Source organism: Plectropomus leopardus, chromosome 9 (assembly GCF_008729295.1).
Source record: "Plectropomus leopardus isolate mb chromosome 9, YSFRI_Pleo_2.0, whole genome shotgun sequence".
In the NCBI taxonomy this organism is placed as follows: Eukaryota; Metazoa; Chordata; class Actinopteri; order Perciformes; family Serranidae; genus Plectropomus; species Plectropomus leopardus.
In genome coordinates, this window is record NC_056471.1 from 11,149,926 (window position 1) to 11,175,308 (window position 25,383).

Genomic DNA, 25,383 nt, shown 5'->3' on the forward strand with positions numbered 1-25,383 from the left:
AATGCCAGAAACCCTCACCCTGCTTTTAAATTTCTTAGTATCGCCCAGTCCGAATCTAATCTGCATGTCAGAACTTCCAATTATTTTTTATTCATTTAACCTTTAATTTAACCCAGCAAGTCATTCATCACAAATTATTATTGACACTGGCTGCAGTTGTACATCACTGTTATGGAGGGTCAGGTTTGTCTGAACGCTCTTGATAATATTTTGGTCTGGAATACCCCTGGCACTATGTGTGTATGTGTGCAGTGTTTTTATGAAGCTGTGCAGTCCTGTTTTTATTAACCGACCGCCTCGTCCTGAGGAAGCCCTGGTTCTGATTCCTGTAGGAAGCTGGACAATGGCGGGATGTGAGAGGCCCCCCCTTCTCTCTCTCTCTCTCTCTCTGCAGTCTTACCTCTTTGGTTCTGGAGCTCAATAGTTGTACAAGATGTTCTCTTTTTGTCCTTTAATCTGCTTTATTCCCTCACTCAGTATGGCTCTCAGTTTCAACATAAATCTTTGTTAAAACTACAGTGTGGATTTTACAGAGAGAAAAAATGGATTACAAATGTTAAAAAAAAAAAACAACTCAGAAATTCCTCCATCATGGGGGTACCCTGCTGAAGTCGTGTAACCGCAGTGTCCTAATGAATGTCCTGGATTCCATTGATTTTACACATTAATACTGTATGTACTACAGTGTGTTTACTGGCCTGGCCCTGGTAACTGCTGATTATGATCAGTAAGGATAATGATTTACTCAAATGAGCAATCTTCATCAAGGTGTGTGCGTGTGTGTGGGTGTGACACTGTGCAGGTGAGTGCCCTGTGGGCCTGACGTGTGCCGGGTGCTGATTGTGCTCCTGTGTCAATCCTGCGTTGTGCTTTTGTCCTCTAGTGTGATGGGGCAGAAAAACAGGAAGTTGGCCTTCCTGTGCACTGAAGGCTGCGGGGCAGGAGGCTGTCAGGTCAACACGGTGTTGTCACTGTCTACAAAGGCGCCAATGCCCCCTAATCGACAGTAAAGGTAAACATCCCCTGATATGTGTTATTACCAGAATGAACCGGCATGCTGTTGACTGATGGAAACTGATTCCTTAAGCATGCCAATTGCACAAATTAAGCCTTTTTTTGAGATGCTTAACATATGATGGCGATCATGTTTTTGTTGCCACATTGAATGGCCTAACTATCCGCTCAGTGTTTATCTATTGGAGGTAGTGTGTCTTTTGTTTGTCACACTCAGGCCATTTGTCTACTGGTAGCGCTGATCAGCAGTATGCTGCATTCTTCACTAACCCTCACAATCCTTGCCCTTTGTCCAACAACATGGTCAGGGGAAATGACACACACACACACACACACACACACACACACACACACACACACACACACACACACACACACACACAATCCACCATCCACTCTGTAATGCTACGCTGATATCTCCACCCATTCCTGTCTATTACTAATTTGTTTCTATTCATTGCACCTACATTCCCTCCTTTTTTCTGCCTCACACACACACACACGCCCACACGCACATTTTTTTGCAAACAGAGCAGAATAAATGGTCTGTGTCCTGCAGCCTTGCATAGCCAATTGCATGATCACATGTGCAGTGCAGGGCTGATATTCAGTGTTCAGGGTGACTTTGTTATGGAGCACTGGGGGCTGGGGATACACAATCAGTTCCAGAGTTTATATTTAACTAAGCAGGCGAAAAAAACCCACAAGAAACTAAAGCAACGCTGGCCGGGGGATTATTATTTCCCCAAACACAGATAGAGATGGACGTGACCCAGAAAGTGAGAAGGTGTTAATGATAGGGAGAGGTCACTGTTATTGCACATGAGGGTAAATACTTCACATTTCACAGTACAATTGGTGGAATGCTGGGCAGGTCTGTGAAAGGCTGTGCACCTTTAGGAATGAGGATTTCTCAGGTATGGACACAATTGCTGATTGTTCATGCCTTAATCAGCTCTCATCTTCTGACTGCGGGTGCGTCAAACCAAACTGGTGGGACTGGTGTTGTAGAATGAGGAAATAGACCTTTAAATGGAATGTAGTGTCACATAAGAGTTTAATAGTTTTTCCAGATTAAAATGCAATTATAACCTGACCTCTTTTTTCTGCTTAAGTCTCCTTTTAGGCCTTCCAAATTTTGACTGAGAGAAGAATGTGTGTGTGTGTGTGTGTATGTGTGTGTGTGTGTGTATGGGAATGGGAGTGAGTGAGAGAAAGAGAGAGAGAGAGCGAGAGAGAGAGAGAGAGAGAGAGGGGAGGCTTTGCCCTTGCCCCAAAGAAATCATGGGAGGAGTTAAGAGCAAAACTTCCTCAGTCAGTGACATGCCGTCTGGGATAGCCTCTGTAGCGCTCAGAGGCACACACACTCACTCTGACTTACACACAGCTAGCTATTACTTTCCTTTTCTGTTTCTCCTCTCCTGTGCTTTTGGGCAGACGGCAGAGGATGACAGCAGTTTCAGAAGCTGTCATGAGATGCACTTCACCAGTTAAATGGTGAAACCACACACACAGAAAGATACATAGATACAAACTCTGCCACGCACATGAGGAATGAATTGAGAGGGGAGAGTTGGCAGCAACACAGAGGTAAGAGTTGTTTCTTTTCCCTACATTTGATATGTCTGACTGCCCTCTAAGTCTCACTGTATCATACACTTTCTTCTGTTTAGTGGGTTTAACACAGCTGCACTTTGTACTTGGTCACATAACCATAAAGCTGCTGTCAGTTAGGGTATAGGATGGACATAAAAGCTCTCTTGCAGTGATTACAGGTCCTTATTCTGTTCACTAGTGGCTTGATTGTGAATATAAATGCTTCTAAAGTCTCCTAATGAGCAGAAAAGTGTACTTATACATGACCATTATTATGTCTGCATTATATTTCACGGTATGTGTGCTTCTATAGTGTTTGTTTCAGTGTTTGTACGAATGCCGCTATGCAACAGTGTGGGAATCTCCCTGCGGGGAGCTCTGTCCTAGACACACAGGCATGCCTGCCAGTGAGCTAACAGGGGGTTAGTCTAAACTTAGAGTCCATAACCCCTGTCTCATATTACTCTCTGCTAACTCCTGTACCACATTTTCCAAATCTACAAACCCCCCAATCGTACACATAAACAGACCCATACACCTCAAACAACCTCGGCCATGCGTTTGAATGCAGCCAGACAGACACTGCTGACACCATGTGTTTCTTATTAGGTTGAATGCTATTGTCATGGACTGCAGAGTGTCACAATTGCAGTCCAGGCTTTTGCTGTGGTTTCAGACTGTAAGGTTGTTTATGGTATGTGGTCACAGGACTCGTCAATCCCAGTCATTACTGGCAGTTTGTGGGTTAACAAGTCTTTAATCATACTGTTTGCACGAGACTTTACTGTCCACAGATTGCAGTCATTCAGAGGATGAAGGCTTTTGACTTTCCAGATGACAGGAAACAACCTAGATCAACAGGTGTTCAGTAAAGATGGCATTGAGACTTACTGTATACAGCATCACCAGCATTACATTGTTTTAACGGACCATCTCTGTGTGTTTAAAAGTGGATGTCACTGGAGACAACCGATGCCCCTTGTGCAGCATTTGGTGCAAACAAAGGGCCCAGCATGTGACCGCACTTATCGGCCTTGAGCAGTCTGTGTTTATTAGATTAGAGAGAATCTGTTGCACTATGAGAACAAGTAGGGGAGTCTAAAGAGTGTCAGGCTATGTCCTGACACGCCTTCAGCCTGTTTACAGCTTTCTGCCCCACCAGATACACACGCACAGATTCAATCATGACCAGTCAGCCGCCACATAAACAAGATGAAGAGACCGGTCTCCGACAAGGATATCAGCCTCTCTGTCTCCAGCATGTTTAAGCAGCAGAACGATCAGGGCACAAAGGAGGGAGAGACTTTACGCGTTTGTTTCCCACGATCACAGATAACATGTCATGGCAGCTGACAGAGGTCACATAATGCATCATGCATAGAGCATCTCACCCTCTGTTAAAAAGTTTTTTTCCATCAAATCAGTGGGTTTGTCCTCTTGTTGTGTGTAGTTTTCGTAGACCTCAAAAGATATTCAAAACAAGACACACACATCCCTTAGTGGGTGCTGGATCCGAGATGAACAGGTGTGAAGAGATAGAGATCCACATACCAGGAAGCTCCCAATTTAAGGATTTTATTCTACAAAACAAGCAATGTTTCAAGCCAGTATGCTCTTCCTCATACTTTCAGATTTACTGGTAAATTGCCATCTGATGTATGTTTAAGCTCAAAATTTGTTTTGCAGAATAAAATCCTTTAATGGGAGCTTCCTGCTGTGTAGTTTTCATAGACCCCCATCAATTTTTAGGGAGGTTTAACTTGTAGCAAGGTACAGAGTTATAGGGATTTATTAGACAGAAAAATATCAAGTTGCATTGTGGGAAATGATGGCATAAAAGCTGCAGTTCAGGACATCTTATCCTTTGCTTCTTCAGTTTCAACCCTTCTTTCCTTCATTGTTTTTTCACAGGCACCCCAACTTTACAGCACTGCGATGCTACATGAGCCAGCAGCCTTCACATAAAAACAGCTTAATCTAAACCCTTTAAGTTTACATTTAGCTGAGCGTACAACTTTAGTCTGACATCACCTCCTTTCTAGAGTGGCTTATTTATGTAAATTCCTTATCCCTTTACATGTAAATTAATAAAGCTTGCAGGGCAGTGGGAGATGTGTTCTCTATAGCAAGAATAATGCAGTTTTTGACAAATGCAAGCATTATGTGTGTAATGGCTGCACATTTTTACAACCGGAGAATGTTTATCTAGGCCTACAACAGTAATGAAAATTATGATGTTATGTAAAAAAAAAAAAAAGAAATCCACACAGGGACAGGCTGCTTATGGAAATTATTCATTTCCATGTATTTTTTTCCCCTCAAAGCCACAGTAGACTGGAAAGGGAGTTAAAAGCTACATTTGGCTCTGGAGCCTCAGTTTGCCCTCCCCCTGCCTTAATTGATTGTTTTAGGGCCAATATTCAGTCTTAGAACATAAATAAAGTCTGTAAATAATAGACTAGGTTAATGCTGTTTTAGCCTATTTTCACATTAAAGTAACTGTGTTACAGTAATATTTTAATTATTAATTATTCAACAGGATTGTATATAACTTAAACTTTTTATCTGTCCTATCATATAGGAACACAGTTTGTTTTGTAACTACAGTATCATCAAAACTGTTAAATTGATATTGTAGCTATCCTGTTGTATTTATGGCACTTTTCAAGTCACTTTTCAAGTCAAAAGATACTTACACACCCATGCATATAGGACAATCGTCACAATATCACCACATAAAGTAAAAAACAACAATAATGTTATGACTGGCTCAAATAGCCACAACAAAAAACAAGACACCATGGCAAAGTTGAACAAAAGATATCTCTTTAATCAAATTAAACTGTATCTGAGCAAATTAGAATAAAGTAAAGATGAACTAAGCATTTACAGTGTGGAGTGTGGAAGTCATTGCTGGTGTCAGTAGTGTGAGTGGTGCATGAGTATAAAATGTGCACGAATCTTGTTCAGATGCATAAAAGCAAAAAAAAAAAGAAAAACGAAAGCGGAGTGGAGCTTCAGACAGACAGTGAGTTAACAGCTGCGCTTGGGCTTAAATAACAGGAGCACGCTCAGGGGTTCCCAGTTGTCCTAACGAGCACCTGCCTGCAATAGAGCACACACACAGGTGAATCAACAGCACAGAGACAACATTCTAGGGATCATAATAATATCAGAATGAGATGTATAGAAATACAGAAAAATACTTCCCATTGTGGTAACTGTGCTATAGTTGCTTTAGAGAGCATAAGACAAAAAAGTAGGTTAATATGCAAATACAAGCATACCCATATCTAAACATATATAGACACACGCACAGTTTATTTACACATAAACACAAATAAACAACCCCCCTTTACGGTTTTTTTTTGGGGGGGGCAGTGTTCTTATCCACTGTGAGGGTCCAAGGACAGAGGGATGTTATGTGCTGTAAAGCCCTCTCAGGCAAATTGTGATCTGTGATAATGGGCTTTATAGATAAAATTGACTTAATATGCATGTATACATGGGCACATATATGTGTGTACTTAACCATATACATGCACTCACATAGACAGCAATTTGTTTGGTTATACAAACAAAACAAACAAGGTATGTAGCTTGTTTACAGCTCAACATCAACTGACCTTTGTCGACTTCTGGTGTTATTTTTCTTTTTAACTCCAGCCCACATGAAAATAAAAGAGACAAAAAGAAAAATCTATCACAGATTTTTCTTTCAGTTCATTCTTCACATTCTATTGACAGCTTCTCCAAATGAAGAGGAGAAGTCTTGTTTTGCAGTTAGACGCTACAGGTAGCATTAATATCACCACATAAAGTAAAAAAAACAACATAAATATACATACTATTATGTCACACCCAGATTAAAGACACCACAGACTACACAGCTTTTAATGTCATCAGTCTGAAGAATTCTCACTCTGAAGGGAGACATTGGATATTTTCTTGTCAGATAGTAAAGAGTCACATGAGGTCAATGATTCTGACCTTCCCGTTACAGCACATTATTTAGACCATAATGAAGCCTTAAACAGTCATGGACTCCCTCATTATCTAATCTGCATCTTGGATCTCCATCCTCTTCTTCATGGTGAAATTACAGTGTTGGATGATGCTATCCTGCTGTGCTCATGTCATATCATCTGTCGGCTGCCCATCTGATGGCATAGAGTAGAGTTGTGTTGAACTGTGTGATAAAGTGATCCTCGATCTATGCCACCAGGCTAACCTCAGCCCCCCTCGCTGTGACCTTGCAGCCTGTCCCTGTGTGGCATTGCCTTACAGCAGCTCAGCAGTACACACACAAAACACACACACATTGTCTTTGTGACACACATTCTGTGCATATTTTCTCTGGCACACATAGGGAACACAGGGAAACTCTAACTGAGGCCTGTCCCCCCCCACACACACTCATACCAATCGCAGAGAGTGCTTTGTGTATTCACTGACTGACTGGGCAGCGACTGAGGAGAGAGAGAGAGAGAGGGAGGCTGGTGGGAGGAGGGAGATGGAGACAGCAAGAGACAGAGGGATTACAAAGAGAAGCAGACTCAGACAGATAGAGGAGAAGAAGAGATAAGAGTTGCAGTGGGACAGAGGAGACACATCCAGTAAACACCAACCGGTGGAGAGACAGAGTGAACGGGACAGGAAAAGGCCATACAGGAATAGTAAGGGAAACAGGGCTTGTCCAGCAGGGAGGAAGAGAGTGAGTTGTTGTTAAAGAGGCTGGGGGGAACTGATGGGATGGCATTGATCTCTGGGAGCTGCCGGCTCCTGGGCCAGATGGCGTCTTGTTGCTGCAGACCGCTGCTCAACTCCTGCTGCTGTGGACCGTTCATCAAAGTCTGCCTCTCCTCCTTCACAGGTCTGTCCCAGCCTGCTCTCTGCGCTGCTACTGTACCGTCATGAGACAGACTGCTACTCTCAGATAGACAGGAGCATAGGTGTATACACAGCATGGGTAACACACTTAGCCAAGAAGGTAAAAAGGGCATGGTGTGTTTCTGTACTGTAGCAGCATGACTGTGCTTGTGTTGACTCAAGCAGTCCTGTTGGTGCTAACTGTGCTCTGTGTTGTAGGATGGAAAAGAATAGGCTGTTGTCCTCCTCGGCCTAATGTCATGTTGCATTGTGTTGCTAAGTTGTGCGCCCCATTGTCTTGTTGTGAACGCTTTGCATCAAGATAATACTGTTCTGCTGTTTTTGCACTGACAAAGCATGTGGAAACTGAAGAAAAGTGGCGTTTTTTTGTGTTACCCTCTGGTTAACAGTATGTGCCTGACTGTACGTCTGAAAACATGTGACTTAGAAGTGGAGGAGTCAGGGACAGGGCAGCTGTTTGAGCCTGGAGGTTTTTTTTCTGATGTCAGTGCAGCTGTGTGTCTGTGCCGGGCCTGTGTGTATGTTCAGCGTACCCCCCCCCCCCGACCCTGAAAACTCCTCACACTAACCAATGGCTTGTCCTGTCTGCCGCAAATGAGCAATACAAGCACATCTTAAGCCCACTAATTGACACTTTAAGTCTTGTTTTTTCTAATTTGCACAAAAGGGAACTATAGAAATTACTGTCAGTGTTCGGGGGACTTATTTGCCAGACGATTTCTTGGCCAGGTACAGTCTTCGCTGGTTACCTCACAGCTGCGCTCAGCCAAGAAAAACTCGGGCACATAATCCCATGGCGAACCTTTGTTTTTACACTTCATAGTATAACATGTTTATTTGTGAGCTTTAAAGATGCTGCTAATAGGCTTACCTTTTACTTTAGGACAGAGCTGTTTCCCCCTGTTTTCACTCTTTATGCTAAACTAACCGGCTGCTGGCTGCAGCTACATTTTTACCGTACAAACATGAGAGTGGTATCAATCCCCCTGTCTGACTCTTGGCAAGAAAGCAAATATGTGTGTTGATCAAAACGACTGTTCCTTTAAGATGCAATGATATGATGCATCTAATCGAAGTGTTTATCGCAAAGAGGAACTTTTTTTTTTTCCATGTTCGGGTTCATGAACTTGTTTCCCTTTTTACAGACATCTCTCCTGCTGAGCTGGATGCTCTCTGGAGGGAACCACCATATACACTCGGGGGAGCAAATGAGCACTTCTCAGGAAATGACATTATGACTCAAGGTAGACTATTGTGCACTAAACATCGTTAGAAGTCTTATTTTAGATTTAGATATAATTATAGAGCCCGTTATTAGTTGTGGCTCATTTGAGCCATGCTGCTGTCTGTGTGGTCACAAACTGAGGAAGTGTTTGGGACATCCTCTCTGCACAATGGAACAAACCAGGGGAAGCCCGTCAGCACTAAACTGCAATGGCCAGCTATTACATGCATCTATCTGTCTGATGTTTAGAGGTTTCAAAACTCTAAATATCCTGTTAATGTGTTGAGATAAAGATAACTTAGCGACTAAAGTAAATCAAGGATTCCTTACCAGAGTTAGCTATAAATTTCATGGATAAATAGTTTTGAAAAAAAAGAGGGCTAAAAGTTTTCAATAAATAGTGACAATGTTTGCTTAAAGTAGTTTATAAATGGTTTAAATGTCTTCTTTTTGCCACTCCAAGTTATATAGTATGAATGCTAACCAAATTAACCAACCAGACTGACAGTTTAGCTGGAAGGCTTAAAAAATACTGACACTAACTGAAAACAGTGACTGTCTTTTACCATATGAACCCTCAAGGCTGTTAACTCTTCCCAGAGTGCAAACTAAACATGGACAAGCAGTTTTTAGTTGTGATGCATCACAAACTTCTAGAGGGCATTGGACTTGCACCAACTTTGACTAAATAATCTAGGTGAAAAACTTTTATGTTCTGCACTACCTTTAAACTTTAAAAACTTATCATGGACCATCTTGCCCTTCTATCCTTCCCAGCTGGCACAAGATGTCATGGGTGACGTCAGATAGACACTGGACTCTTACATTGGACAGACATAAAATTTAGGTTACAATTTCATGTTTTCATGTATAACAATATCCAGGCATTGGGTTTTGTTCTCCGTACCTTACGACTGAATGTCAGAGATGACATTGGCATGAGGTGTTTCAATATTTTAGGTCAAATGGAAGGAAGCACAGCTTTAATGCATATGTTCAGCCTGTACCATATGACTACATACTGACCCCAGGTGTGTTTCCCTAAATGGCAAAGCATTGATTGCCTTGTGTCATCTGGTAACACCTCCAGTTAAATCTCTGTCACAGTGTGGGGCTTACATTGTGATTGCAGCTTACTTTGAACAGCCCCTCTGATGACCCTTTAGATTAAATTGTTTCTACACACTACACCTGTCTTTATCATACAAGAAACGCTAAATACAGCATGCTGTTTAGGATACACTGGCTTAAGCAGCAGGGTTTTCTAACCTAGGGTGCATAAAGAAATGTCACGTATGCTGTTCTTTTGGCATTGAATCAGAAAAGATGACAATCTGAGCTTGTTTCCTCTCCAGGTGCAGGTGAGGAAGAAGATGGTGCAGTAGTGGAGTCTGGTGAAGGAGTAGTGGAGCATGACAGCTACTGGAAGAAGAAGGAGGCTTTCCTCAGAGGAAGCACTGTGTCACTGGGAGAGAAATTCTCCTCAGGTACATTTTATGATGCTTTCACCATAGCTGACTTGTATGTTTCTGTTGGGAAAAAAAAGAAAAAGCTTTTACATTAGCCAAGCCTTTTTTAAAATGCAGAAGAATTTCCCATGCATTACATTTATGCATACTGATGAGGCACATTTCCCTATCCACTAATGTTTTACTCATTCAGCATTTTGGCTCCATCCATCAAATCCCCCAGGTTCTTCCTCTCAAATGGATTTAAATGGCCACACAGAGAGTCCAGTAAGAGGCCTAATAGCTTTGTTATTCCTCCAGGGACTAACGTTGTGCTCATAGAGTATCTTACTGAAATATGAGCCCTCGTAGAAAATCTTTAATGAACTCTTGAAAGTTTTGTCTCTCTCTAAATGTTTTCCCGTTTTACTCAGTGTCTGCAGACAGAAAAATGCATCAATTTATTTGCGCAAATGTGGTGGATTAGCAGAAAGATTACAGATACATTATTTGTTTATTCCCTTAGTGGTTAATTTTGGCAGACAATGGATGACTCCTCTCTCTCGTTCTCTGAGCTCATTTTTCTTCGAAGCCTATTTGCAGTGGATTTGTTGAAATTCCATATCATTCCACTAGAAGAAACAATCTAATCTAAGAGTGATTAACAACAGCGTTCTTGTCTTTTGCTTAGAAATTGTGCTGATGTTCACCGGGCGGAGGCACTCCAGCATGGCCCCTGACCGGGCCCTACAGGAGGCGCTCCGCACCAGACTCCGAGTGGTGGAGAGCAACAGCCAGGACGTCATCCAGCTCTTTAAAGTGAGTGACGGTCAGACCTGACAATGCACACATTACATAGGCATTACTGAACAACTCAAACCTCCTCATATCTTAACAAAGGCTAAGGTGCATTATGATATGATAAGAGCCCATATAATGCAATATGATACATCATACTGTAATGGAATTGGATGTCCTGCTATTGAAACATGACACTTTGTTTTTGTAGGACCTGTCTGCACGTCTGGTGTGTGTTCACGCTGAGAAAGATAGCTTCGTGCTCACATTCAAGACTGTGGAGGAAATCTGGAAGTTTTCAACTTACCTTGCATCAGGTAAACAACTATGACAATTTTATAGTCTTAAAGGTGCTGAAAACATGTTTTTTTTTTTGTCTTACACAACACAATTAAAGAAATACTTCACCCCCCCAAATGATCAGTTGTATATTAATCATTCAACCTGTGTTAAGCTGTATTTATCAAGAAACCATTTCTTTTTTTGTTGTTTTTTTTCACATGATGAATGAAGAATCCAAAAATAGAGAAAATTCTTGATGAATACAAGTCATGGGGGATGATATTTAACAACAGCTAAACTGTACAAAACATCTTTTTTACAAACTCTCACAAGGCCAGCAGTATAATACAAATCTTATTAACCCAGTCATTTGCTCAGTACTTCCAAAACACATGCTTTTTTGCTAAAACCTTACTTTTAAAAACACTTTTGTATAGATAACACAGGCATTTACTCCTAGGTGCCTGAGACTGTTAATGCTAAGTGTTTTAAATAACAAAGTTTTAGTCAAAATGTCATGTATTTGGGAATTTTTGGGGAGTATTTCTCTTGTTATTTAGGGTTTTTTGTCTGTTTTTATTTTAATTTGTTTTTTGTCTGTACTAATCACACTGGTTTAAAGTAGATCAGAAAAAGGTAATGTGTTTTTGGCATCAATTAGAATTATGCAAACATTTAAGAATCTTATGACAGTCGTTGGGGTTTTTGGTCATGCTGCCACTGCCACTCAAATGTGAACATACGACACCTATGCCATCCGAAAGAAGCATACTGGTTGAGCTTTTCAGTGTTTGACTCAAAAAAAAAAAAAAAACACTTCCTAAGGGTGAGTTTTTCAAAGACAAGAATAGCCTATTTGATGTTGTAGAGCAGGTTTTCCCAAGCCGCTCCTTGAGTATCACTCGTCCTGCGTGTTTTAGACCTCTCCCTGCTGCAGTACAGCTCAATTGAATGATCATTGTGTTATCGAGCAGCTTCAGGACTTCAAAATGAGTTGTTCATTTGAATCAGCTGTGTTGCAGCAAGGAGAGATCTAAAACATGCAGGACAAGTGGTACTAGAAGAGAGGTTTGGGAAATGCTGTTGTAGAGGAATCTTAACACTGAAGGCTCATGTACACCTTAATTTCTTGTAGGCAGATGTGTAAGAGAAAATGTCCAGAGGCAAATGAGGCAAGAATGCTCATAAAATCGCATTTCCTAGGATAGTGAGGGAATGACCTGCCCTACTGTGCCTCACTCTGCCTTTGATTGACTTACCGTGACATTCACTCTTATACCCTAATCAATCCCGTCCCTCTTGTCTAAACCTAACCAATCCAATTAATGAAAGAAAAAAAGTACTAACCAATCAGAGGGAGCGTAGGGAAAGTCAGTCCATTTCTATCTTGGGAAACACATATTTTCTTCCTGCTCTGTCCTTTCACTTATAATAACCTTAATTGAGAAATGCAATGTTTAGGTCCTTGCACCTTCATCAGATAAGTGGACTACACCTGATGAAGGTCTATAGACTAGGTTGTAGAGAAAAACAGAATCTGAGGCCAAGATTTGTCCCTTTGCTTTGCTTTTTTTTCCCCTATATATGCATTTATTGCGCTATGTTTAATATTACTCTCAGTATAGTGGGTTATGTTGTTGAGATAAGCAGTGATAATAGCACACAGAGTTTGAGTAATATTTGCATCTGAGTTGCCCGTGCTATGTTTCAGGTTTTGTGGCTCGCTGCTTGGAGAACTTCCTGTGTGATCAGTCCTTCTGGCTGGACCCAGAGCTGCTCAGTGACCTGCAGATCAATGTAACTGTGGACGAGGAACATTTGGCCACCCTCTACCTCGGACTGTTACTTCAGGAGGGTCAGTCATGTTAAGCTCTGTCATTTTATAGAAGCCCATTGGGTGTTTTATAAGCAGATTTATCATTAACACAGAGGTTGAAAGACTGCAAATTTAAATGTGAGATTTTCTTCCCTTCGAAAAAACTCTTAGAATATTTGCACTATTTATTGTCAGAAGTTTCTTGAATCTTGTCACTCTAATTATATAGTAACTAACTGCAGCTGCCATTTGATCCCATTACTTTGAATCCATTTTCACTGACCCCAATTAACACTATGAAAAATAGAGTCACACATGACTTTGGACAAATTATAGCAGAGGATGCTTTATTGCCATTAGAAGAGCTTATGTGCCTCACTCTGTTCAGCCAATGTCTAAAGTATAATGGGCTTCTAATTACAAGTCAGAATTATGATCCCATTTCTATTAATGGAAACAACTTCCCTTTTCTGTATTGCACAGGCCAATATCATTTAATTTTGGCAATTTGCTCTAATTTTTTCATGCATTATAAAATAAGTTCTGTTAAAGCATAACCATTATACTAGTACACTACAAGAATGTATATTGATTTCCTCCAGTCTGGTCTACACAAACATTACTACTTTCTCCTGAACATTTCCCCGAGGCAAAAAGCTTCACGGAAATGTGTAATAAAACTGCAGTGCTGGCAAATAGTGATGAGAATTACATTAACGTAATAGGTGGTGGATATAAAGCATCCATCATTTGCCTGTGACTGAATGAGGCCACAGAGGCTGCAGCACTTTTGCTGATCTCAAACTGAAGTGTGATGACTTTTCTTAACATAAAAACACCGGATGGAAGGACTTTCTGGATGCACACATGTTTATCTGTGCTACCTGTATGTGTTTGGGGGTTGCAGAGGTTGTATCAGTCTACTAACAAAGCAGTCTCTTTGCAGGATCCTTCTTTGCTAAGGCGCTATTCACAAGAAGTGAGCAGGATGAGGACAACGAAGAGCAGCTGTCGTTCAAAAAGAACGACTTGCTGATGGTGAGGGACACAGGGCAGGACAACATGTGGGAGGGCACCATGCTCTCCACAGGAAACCATGGCCTGGTGCCAGTCAACGCCATGCAACCGCTGCCTTACCCCTTCTATCAGTGAGTCACTTTGTGTTCCTCAAATGAGCCACTTCTGCTACACATTCCTTGATTTACACTGTAAGCAACAGTGTGACTAACATTTTCTCTTGTCAGACTTTTGGCTGAACAAGCAGTGCAGCTCTACAGATGGTGGACATGTGTGTGCATAAGTTAAAGTATACTTCCTGTTTGGTCAGGTGGTTCCTGAGGAAGTACCCGGGCAATGCTGGATGCTTGCCAGCAGAAAAGGAACCATTCGAACATCCAGTTGGTAAAAACCTTCTGCATATAACGCGTGTTCAAACATTAAGCCCACTGCTGTCAGGTGCAGATATGCTAAACTCCTCCACTGATTTTGCCATGGGAAGTTATGATGAACTGGCTGAAAGCAGCTCTTAAAGTGTTGATTGGAAGCATTTTTTTTAATGAAAATCAAAAATCCCACTCTACACAACCAGCTCAGTTAGCGCAGTTAGCGACAAGCTGGTGGACATAGTGGAGCATTTAGTAGTTAAGGAGACAGATATTTCCCTCAAGAGTTTTTCAAAGAGTCAATATTGGACTTAAATTTATCAAGTGGACACAAGCAGTGCTAACATCTACTAGATATCCTAATAGGCAACTGTCTGGGAACACATTGGACACACTTTATAAGGAGATAAAATTTAAATCTTATTTTAGAACTTGCTAATTGTAGATACACTGTATGTGTTGAATGTCAAAGTCAAAAATACATATTTGTCCTTTTACCTTTAGTGCTATTTATCAGATTAAATTGTTTTGGTGTGAGTTTCCAAGTGTTGGAGATATTGCCAAATATTGCCATCTGCCAAAAACTGACATTTGAAATATTCAAAATCAATGTCTCTGTTCTGAAATCATGACCTGGTTATTCAAGACAATTCACAGATGTTGTTGTGAGCAGTTTCATGTAGGAACTATTTACTTTCTACTGAACCACACCTACCAACAGTATGACATTGCAGAAGGAAGTGCACATTTACTGCATCTGCCAGTGAGCTAGCTCACAGTATACAGCTCAACCAAGACAGAAGATTTGGTTTTGGGCTGATTTGGGTTGAACATAGTTTGATTCCTGAATTTCAATTATATGAGATCAAGTTCCTAACAAAAGTCAGAAAAATATATTGTGAGCAGTCTAAATTTTTGATGTAACGTAGCTACATATTGTGATTGTGAAGTTAATAGTTTTACTGAGGATAATATCAAACTCTTCCACCTGCCAATTACTGGAAAACAGAGCAAGGCACTGCCACAGTGGATCAATACTAATATGCTTAGACATAATAGCAGCTCCAACCTGTATGCACTTGTGAAAAGCATTTAAACTATTATATTCTGTGATTCTTTGGCCTTAAAGGACCATATAAAAGTAAAAACAAAAAAATACAGTGTCATCATATTAATGATCAGACAACTGTAATGTCTTTTGCTTTTCCTGTTCTCCCTTTCAAATATCTCAGTGACAGGTTCCTGTGTAGCAGTGGTCGACTACAGTCCAGTTGGCCCGGATGAGCTTCAGCTGAGTCAAGGTGACATTGTGGAGATCCAGGGTCTACTAATCCGAGGCCTGGGCGTGTTCATAGGAACACACACTTCCACAGGTCGCACTGGTTTTGTACATAAGGCCCATGTCAAGCCTCTGGACATGGTACCCCTGTAAGAAGCTCTAATTTTTTTATCATTAATTAATGCATGGCGTGGTCATGAAAAGCACTGCATCTTAAAACCTCCTGTTTGCAGTCTTGAGCCGATCTTTTACAAAAAGCTATCTGCAGTCTGGGTGGGGTGACGGGGGCTGGAGAGACAGCAGAAGTGATAATGCCGCCTTTGTTTTTCTCACATAGAGACGGGAGGTTGGTCTTTCTGACTGAGGAGGAGAAGGCCAGCCTGGCTCAGGTTAACCCATGTAGCTCTGAGCCAAGCGACAGCAGCCTGCTGGAGAGACTTTTCTCGACTGACATCAGCTCTGTGTACAGGCTAGGTAAAGGAGTGACTGAGCTGATCAACAGATACTGTACATTATGTTGAATAGGGGAAGTGGAAGAGTTGTGCCACTGAGCCATGACTGAAATATAGGTCATGTTTGGTTTGATGTGAAGCTCCTGTTTGTTTCCCAAAGAGTAATGCTGTTAGTGATTCATTCTGGGAAAAAAAAATGTTTCCATCTTTAGCCCCAACTGGAAAGTTGATGCTTAAATTGATTTACCTTGTGTGTTTTCAGACAGACTGGACGAGACTGACTTCATGTACATCAGGAGTCGGCCAAAACATGGTAATGCAGTTTATATAATTTATTGAGGATGCTTATAAGCTTAATCCTTTGAAACCTCAACAAATTGTCTTGATTTCTTTCAAAACATGGGAAGTAGGCAATGAGCAGTTTAAGAAATGTGTGAAGAAATGACCCAGAAATCAGCAAGAAATTAGTAAGTACAACATTTTACCTGAAAATTGTTCTCTGGACATTTTACCCAAGCTTTTTTAAAATTAATTTTCTATATTTGTAATTTCTTGCCAAGTTTCTCATTGCTTTTTTTCCGAATGTTTTTGAAGAAGACCAAACCAATTTGCTGAGGATTCAAATGTTGAAATACTAGTGAAATGTGTCCTAATGCACCGCAGGATAAGTGATGTCAGTCCATGTTTCAAAGGTACTAAAACAGCTTGAAAAATTAACATCATCTTTATCAATCTTCTCTCTAGACCATAAGATTCCTGCGAGCGCCCGTCAGAGCGTCATGTCAGAGAAGAGTGGAGGGACACCACCGTACCACTCCTCTCCTCGAGCCTCTTTCTCTTATTCCTCCCCTCGTCTGTCCTTCTATCAGTCCCACAATCCCCTGCCACGCGAGGGAGAGCGCCTGTCCTTCACACTGGATGATACATTTAGAGAACTGGACGAGTTCCAAGAAGACCCACCTCTTTTCTTGGAGGAGAACAGCTGGGAGGGGGAGGACTCAGAGTTCAGTGACCCCACACTGACCCTGCTCAACCACGAACACTTCCAGGTCTGCAGAGTCCCTGCTTTATTCCCTGAGTTATTCATTGCAGAGCCAAGAGTAGAAGCAAAAAAACAGATTGTAGGCTTACCATTTTTTCTTTGTTGGTTTTTTCTTGTTTCCCTCTTGCTGTCTTTTTTTTAAATACTTTTTTGATACCTTAAGATTTCAAGATGCAGTTTCACATTTTAGGGCCTATAAAAACATCTAACCTTGATGTCAATGATGCAGAAACAGGAAGCCAACAGTTTTTCTGCACTGCCGTTTTCATTTTATTGCATGATGATGCATGAAAATTAGTCCGAAGTAAATGTACCCGAGTGCCTATCTACAACAGTTCCCCTGATGCCACCATCAGATGACTCACTTGTTGGCTTGGAACTCTGTTTTCTGTGTAACAAAAAAAACCCAAACAAACCCAAAAACAAACAAACAAAAAAAATGTCTGTATAGGATCTGTGGAAGCAGTTCATTATGACCCATGTTCACATTTATTGTTAGATGCAACCTCTAGTGGCTGCAGTAATTATGAAATGAGCAAAAGAGGAAGTCAGGTGACAGAATAAAGAGTGACAAAGTCCGCGTAGCTAGGAGGTCAGGGTAGATGGGTGGGTCAAAAAAACATAGGACTTTTACCCAGGAGACCACTGTACATGTCTCGTGTGAAATTAAAAGTCAAGACTGACTTATTGCAACTTTTGCTATAATGTGCTCAACTTATGTATGTGATGTAACTACTACTATAACGTACTAACATGGTTTAGTACCACGTTACATTAGGTTCTTAGGCATGTAACTTAAGTAATGTAACAAATGTACAAATTTTCACTCAAACCATAATCTTTTCCTAATACCAAGTAGCTTTGTTACCTTAACCTAACTGAACTGCTAACTCTTTCACATTACCAACATGTTTAAAATGGCAACTGCTTCACATTGTGAATAAGTGCCTGTTGCTGGTGCTTTCCACTATGTTGTTTTACATATCATTCTCAAATTGTCCATTTATGAGGACAATTATTATGTGGTCAATTTCAGTTGATTAATAGAGCTTCTGCATTTTGTCAATAAAACAGTTTTTGCTGAGAGTACTCCAGTCGCCCCCATGTATGAAAAAATGGTGTTATGGCTTATTAATACACTTCTGATCACTAAAAGCATTTGGTTGTCATATATAAATGATTGTGGCTGCATTTTTATTATTTTCATTTGTGTCCCATACAGCGAGACACCCGTCTTAATTCTTTTGTTTGTTATTTCTTCCAGGAGGACTTCCTGCCTCTGTACGACCTGAAGTATTCCTTCCTGTGGGTGACCTTCAGTGGTAAGACTGAGGACGAGCTATCAGGGCATCTAGAGAGTGTCAGGGAGTGCGCCAAGAGGATGGGCTTACACTGGGCACATCGACGGGCATGCTTCCTCCTGGGAAGACTCTGTGCCCGTAAACTGAAGTTCTCCCAGGTTTGTGTGTAATTTCCAGCATCAACATGTGTTTATTATGAATATGTTTTAATCATCCCTAAAGTGCGGTGGGCAAACAACCCTTTCCATTAGAGTTTCAGAAAAAAATGCCAGCTCAAAAACAGTGCTGCAGAAATCCAAAACAAGTACATAACCAAATGCTGCAAATACAGAAACGATGCAAAGTCAAAAGCACAAAAACCCTGAAAACAAATGCAGCAAAAAAAAAAGCTGCAAATCCAATGGAAGTCCACCGGGCCTCTAGGGGAAGCTATGTAAATTTGCTGCTCATTAATAACACTGTAAGAGACTAAGGCCAAATGAAAAAAGAGATATGTACCTTTCTTTGCCTTTTTTACTCCACTTTTTTCCCACATCAACAACAGAGACACTTGTTCAGTCTCCCTCTCTCTTGGCTTGAGTCTGTCACAAGACAGTACAATATACAAAACCTTATCATGCATAAATTTATGTTTTCCCCTTTCTCAGGCCCGTGTGTACTATGAGGAGGCTCTCAGTGTTCGTGTGCACAGTTTCTCTGACACGCCACTCCTCGTCGCTCTTTTCACGAACCTTACCGCTGTCTATCTGAAGCAGCGTATGACAGACAAACTGCCGCAGACCCTGGAGAAGGCCAGTGCCCTGCTCCTCTGTCTCCCCTGCCACACCTTCACGTCCACAGACGAGCTTGAGCTGCTGCAGCTGCTCCTGAGGAGATCAGTGGTGATGGGAGACAAACACCTGGAAGCTCGCGTCTGCTACCTTGTCTCCAGCCTCTTCCTGCTTCTCAGGAAGACTGATGACGCTCTTCCCTTCGTCGAGCGTCTCCAGTTTCTATCTGTGACTCTCTCTGCTGCCAGTGGGGGTCCCATAGCTCCTTTGGACCTCAACTGGCTCCTGAGCTGGCTCTATCATCGTAAATATATGCCTTACTTAGCCCTGGCCTCTCTGAGTCTGGACTCAAGACAAGACCACTCCCTTCATGATGCTTTTCAAAGGATTGAGTTGTTTATCAGGAATTCTGTTCGCTTAAACCCGCGCTGGAAGGAGGGAACCTCCCTGCTCCCTGCGCAGATTGTGATTTACCTTCAGCAGGCCCTGATTATAGCCGAACGAGGGGAGGACATGAAGACTCAGAGGGACCTGTGTCAGGGTTTGGCGACTGTCTACCAGCAGTACGATGCTCTCGATAAGGCGGTGCGCTGCGCTCAGCAAGCTGTGGAGACAGGAGGCCACATCAATGAGGAGGAGGGCTTTGAGGCCTCTGTGCTGCTCGGGTGGCTGCTGGTGTTGACGGGCCAGGCTGAGAGGGCCCAGAATGTCCTCCAGCCGCTGCTCACATCACTCCAGGTACAGCAGACATTGCTATTCACATCAGCTTCTGTGGAAGGAATTGGTTTAAAATGTAGCTTTAACCTGTTCTTCTGTATGACATGTCATGTCTCTGCAGGGCACAGACAGTCCCACGCAGCGAGGAGTGATCCACAACCTCTTGGCTTTGTGTCTGAGGAGGCAAGGTCGTATCCCAGAGGCAGGCTGGCATCTCCACTCTGCTCTGGTGATCTCCAGGGAAAGTGGAAACCAGAGGAATCAGGCTCTAGCACTGGCCAACCTGGGCTGCCTGGCACTGGATGTGGGGGCGTCTACGGTAGCAGAGCGCTTCCTGGTCAGGTCAGATATCTGTCTCTTTCACCAAGGAAACTCAACAAATGCAGAAAAACTTAAAGAGTTATTTACTGTGATGGTGACTGTGTTCCCAGATCCCTGCGTCTTTTTCTGGAGCTCTGGGAGAGCCCCACAGACGAGGAGCATGTTCAGACCTACCTGTGGCTCGGGCGGAGCTACAAAGACAGGAGGAAAAGTCAGGACAGCAGGGCATGTTATGAAATGGGGCTATTAATTGCACTACATGCCAGAAACTTACACAGTGAGTACAAATTAACATATTAAGGAATAGTTTGATTTTCGGAAAACACCCTGATTTCCTCTCTTGCCAAAAATTAGACGATGAAGATTGATAACAATCCCGCCTACCAACCACACTAGATTAGCTTATCTCAACTTAGTTTAACTCAAAGATTGCAAACAGGAGAAAACCACTAACCTGACTCTGTTAGAAGGTTAAAGAAATGCACTTCTAATTAATATGTTATATGTTTTTTACAAACCACAACTGGCCAGCTAGTTGCCCCACTTTCCAGTCACTTTGCAAAGCTACAAATTGCAAAGTGGCTGCTGATGATACAGAAACAAGCAGTGTATAGAGCATATCAATATTTTCATTTACCTTTCAGCAAGAAATCAAATACACACATTTTCCAAAAATGTTACACTACTGGTTTTCATTAAATGTGTGTTTGTTAGGCAATGTTTTATTAAAAAAAACAAAACAAAAAACTTAATAAGATACTGATCACAAGGGTCATTGAGGTTGATATTGATATTTATTGTTAAAAAATATCAAAGTGAAATATATTTGCTTATTTATTTAATTTTTAACACAAGTGGGATCATTTACAGTGTAAACTAAACTTTTCAGTGCCCCTGGTGGACAAATCATGTAGCCCAAAGGCAACACTGTGTCTAAACAATTTCAAATGTTGTCATATTTGTACTGTAATTTCTTATTTAAATTCTGATAAAAAATATAGCTATGGTAAGTTATTAATAATATTATCAGCTATATCAGTGTACAGTTCAGGTCAGATTTTTATGTTTTTCTTATTTAATATCACAAATTGTACCACAGTGAGTTTAGTGTCAGGAGCAACAGGTTGATGTTTTGAAATCAGATGGTTTTTTTTTATTTCATAGGTCAGATGGTGGTGGCCAAGGTGCTGAGTCGGCTGTATGATGACATGCTGCTGTACGGCCAGAGTATCGTCTACTATGAGCACTGTGTTTCGGTATCCAGAGAGCTGAAAGACAAGAGACTGGAGGGAGAGTATCTGGAAATCCTCAGCAGCCTCTACCTCTCACTCAACACTGAGAGGTTAGTTTCTGCTTCCCCTCCCCAATCATTCTTATTCTTGTTCCATCTTTTGTTTTTTGACCAAAACAATCACAATTCTTGTGAATTGTAGATCATCTCGTAAATCTCTGGACTACACCAAGCAAAGCCTGAGGATTTCTATTGATTTGGGCAAGAGAGAGGAAGAGTCAGAGACCTGGTTGCAGGTGGGACGCATCTACTACCTCATCCAGGAGGACGAGCTCGCCGACATGTACCTCCAGGTAAAAAGGAGGGAGCGTGTGACAATGTATAAGGTGGAATGATTACAGCAATCGCTGTTAAATCATTCATGAGCAGCAAAAAATACAGCTTTTTCATGTTCTCACAAAGCTGCCAGTGTTTCATTTAAATGATTTATTACTTTTTTTAATTTTAAATTATATAGAGGACTTTCCTGACAATCATTATATTACATATAGTTTAGCTTCACATTCTAATCTTAGATATGCAATCAGTGTTAATTGAAAGTATAACTTGATCAACAGGCAGCAGTGAAAACAGCCCTTAGGATGAATGATCACCACTTTGCCATGAGCATCTACGAGGAGGCAGGAGACGTTTACTTTAAAGGCCACAGGAACCGGATGGCTTCACTGCCTTTCTACAGGGTAAGACGATGCAAAATAAAATACATTTGGTGTATTTTGTCAGTCTACAATCCCATGATAAAGTGTTTCCATGATAAACTGCAGTGTGTTTTATTTTGATTCAGTTAAATTGTTGTTCTGGGCACCACTGATCTAATTTAATAAAACCATCCATGTCTGGTTTCAGGATGGCAGTCTGCCGTTTGCACGGAGCATCAAGGACATCCATTCAGAGTTCCGTTTGTTGAGTAAACTGACAGAGCTGCTGATGAACCAGGGAGAGCAGGAGGAGGCTCTGCAGTACGCAACACTGGCTGTTCAGGTGGCCAGCAAAACAGGTGCAGAGGACTACAGAGGACTCTACAGTAGAATCTGTGTCTTATGACTGTTAGTTACCGTGTACAATCAGCAGCAATCACTGTAGCGAAGCTGATTCAGAACAGGTTTGTTAATAGGGATCAGTGTTGTTTTTCCTCAGGTGTGCAAGTGAATGAGAGGACAGCCTACCACCGGCTGGCTACAGTTTACTACAGCCTGCAGCAGTACGAGATGGCAGAAAACTACTACCTCAAGTCCCTGTCCCTCTGCCCGCCCGTCCTGCAGGACCCCATGGAGGCTCGCTACTACACCAAAGTGTACTGCAGACTGGGCAATCTCACGCTACACAAACTGAAGGTACAGGAGCCCAATTGTGTTTGCATGAGTGAACAGAATATATATAGTATGTTTCTGAAAGGAACCTTCTGCTGGAATTTTACCTCCACATCACGCAAAAAAAAAAAAAACAAACAAACAAAAAAAAAACTGCAATCATTGACAGATTAATTGACAGGTCTTTGATTATGGAATAACTTGAGATATCAATAAAATTTTAGTTAATTAGTTTTCGTGATAGTTTGCCCTTGTGGCCTGAGCTCTCTCCCTCATTTCTTGTCATTTCTTAAATTTTGACACTCTATGGCATGAAAAAAAACTTTGACACTGCTTTAGATTTGCTGTTGGTAATTTTTGTTAACACAGCAGTTAAAGAAAATAACATTTTCAGATGTGATCAGATGTGAAATTTTCACAGGTGAGGCTGGATGAAGACCCAAATGCAGAACAAAACAAGGAGCCAGGTGTACAAACAAAAAGCGAGCTTTAATACTGATAAAATGTCACAAAACGCAAAACAGGTTGCCAAAAATACAGAAACACAGCTGAGGTAGGTGGACACTGAATGAGAGGGAAACACAAGGATTGACTAATAAATGAAGGTGTGGCAGGAAACAAGGGTGGAGCAAACAGACTAAAACAGAAACAGGTGTGCAGGGAAGACTCTAACAAGGGAGGAGACGAGACTAATACAAGACGGTTGAAACTAATCAGGGAAACACAAAGACACAAAGTAAAACCAGACATGACACATGAGGATAGATACTACAAAAATAAAACTGGAAACAGAACACGAGTCACATGAAAACATACCAAAACCCCAAAACAAAGTCCACAATGTAAGTCAGAACCTGAGATCGTGAAAGAAACACAACATTGTTTTTGTTACACAGGAAATAAAACTGATAAATACATTTCAAATATCTGATTCTCTTTATAAATTAAAAAAATAATAAATGTATACATTTTTCGACTTCTTCTTTCAAAGGGCCATTTCCTTGTTAATGATAATCAGATCTTGATCAGTAATGAAAAGATAATTGCACAGTCCTTTACCTTGATTTTTACTTTAATACAAGGGCAAGTGGCTGGCAGTTTGATTTTTGCAGATTTTTCCCTTATCCCACAAAAAAATAAGTATTTTATTTCAGCAGGGCAACAGTAATTGCCTTTTGGGAGCCATTTCACAGTAATTGGTGTTAAACCAAGCAGTCAGAAGTGACGATGATGTGTTCAGTTTCAATGAAACCTGTTCTGACCTCTGCTCTGTGCACTCTGTCCCCAGGATTCTTTTGATGCGGTGGGCTACTTCCAGTTGGCTCTGGCCGCGGCCCTGGAGGACAAAGCTAACCCAGAGGCTCTGTACGTGGTGTACATGAAGCTGGCCGAGATCCACGGCAACCACATGCCCGATGCTGAGCTGTGCCAAGTTTACAGAGACAGAGCCCAGAGTCTGAAGCGAGTTCTGGCTGGAAAGGAAGGCGCTGCTGTTGGAGAGGATGCAGACACAGAGCCTGGCCAAAAGAAGGAAGAGGACTCTGATGCTGATATGGAACTTACAGAAAGTTCAGTTGGGAGAAATGGCGTCCTCACATCTATGCCTCAAAATGAAAAACATGTTGATAGCTCATTTTCAAGAACTTGTATAACCAATGGAGACACTGCAGATACACACACAGACACTGATATTGGAGATGGTAATGGGAAAGATCACGCCATTAATTTGGATGCAGATGGTGCATTTGTGGACGCCTTTGGGTCAGAGACAGAAACCATTGCCAGTCAGTCCTTCAGTGACAGTATTCTTACCGAGTCCTTTGACACAGCCAAGGAGCAGATCTCAGACTCCAGCACCTCCACGGACACTTTACAAACTTATCAGAATCAAACAGATGGGACAGGCTTTGACACTGACCACAGCATGCCCAGTCAAATACACACAGGTGACATCACCAAACACACAGATTCCCAAAACACAGATATTCAGGATGAACAAAACACACCCTTGAAAGAAACTCATACAGATCCTACTCAAAAGGACGTTGGGGACAATCAGTCGGACACTGACTGAGACTTTTAGCATAGCAACAGAGAGAGATAAATGTGAGACTGGTGACACACACCAATGAACACAGTCTACACACAGTCTCTCATTGGCACTTTATGTTCTTCACTGACATTTCCTCCGTCTGGTCACACGTGTCTTGACCAGCAAACTGACTCCAGCGTTCCAGCCACATGGCACTTATTGTAGGACAGATGATGTCAGTATTTTGAAGTTTTCAGAGATTTACTGACATTAAAGCATGTGCCTTTTGTATAATATATTCTGTGCTTATGACAGTGCATTGTGCTTGTAATATATGTTTTTTTTGTAATATATATGTGTTTTTGTATCTCTGGAAGATATGACTCAAACATAAAGAAGGTTATTTTGTTTGCTGAG

At 41.5% G+C, this 25,383-nt stretch overlaps 1 protein-coding gene across 4 annotated transcripts; it reads left to right on the top strand.

The window, feature by feature from the left end:
• Positions 1 to 2,360: 2,360 nt before the first annotated feature.
• On the top strand, positions 2,361 to 25,379 carry sh3tc2 (SH3 domain and tetratricopeptide repeats 2). 4 transcript variants are annotated; one of them, XM_042493704.1, is made up of 22 exons: positions 2,361 to 2,604; positions 8,646 to 8,744; positions 10,081 to 10,212; positions 10,865 to 10,992; positions 11,183 to 11,288; positions 12,965 to 13,108; positions 14,016 to 14,217; positions 14,397 to 14,470; positions 15,684 to 15,879; positions 16,068 to 16,204; positions 16,445 to 16,495; positions 16,927 to 17,231; positions 18,489 to 18,683; positions 19,173 to 20,033; positions 20,134 to 20,354; positions 20,444 to 20,610; positions 21,498 to 21,675; positions 21,767 to 21,917; positions 22,182 to 22,304; positions 22,471 to 22,621; positions 22,762 to 22,958; positions 24,223 to 25,379. In XM_042493704.1, exons 1-22 carry the CDS (start codon positions 2,562 to 2,564, stop codon positions 25,006 to 25,008), a joined length of 4,647 nt encoding a protein of 1,548 aa, XP_042349638.1. In that variant the 5' UTR covers positions 2,361 to 2,561; the 3' UTR covers positions 25,009 to 25,379. The 4 variants fall into 4 exon arrangements, with proteins under 4 accessions (XP_042349638.1, XP_042349637.1, XP_042349639.1 ...); XM_042493703.1 differs by lacking the exon at positions 2,361 to 2,604 and adding an exon at positions 7,363 to 7,483; XM_042493705.1 differs by lacking the exon at positions 2,361 to 2,604 and adding an exon at positions 7,544 to 7,600.
• The last annotated feature ends 4 nt before the right edge of the window (positions 25,380 to 25,383 follow it).

Excerpts from the sequence above, each read along its gene's own strand:
- sh3tc2 (XM_042493703.1), top strand. The coding sequence starts at position 7,363 with ATGGCATTGATCTCTGGGAGCTGCCGGCTCCTGGGCCAGATGGCGTCT. Across the intron at positions 20,034-20,133 it reads CGCTGCTCACATCACTCCAG|GGCACAGACAGTCCCACGCA; the intron begins GTACAGCAGACA and ends ATGTCTCTGCAG. Across the intron at positions 21,918-22,181 it reads TCGCCGACATGTACCTCCAG|GCAGCAGTGAAAACAGCCCT; the intron begins GTAAAAAGGAGG and ends CTTGATCAACAG.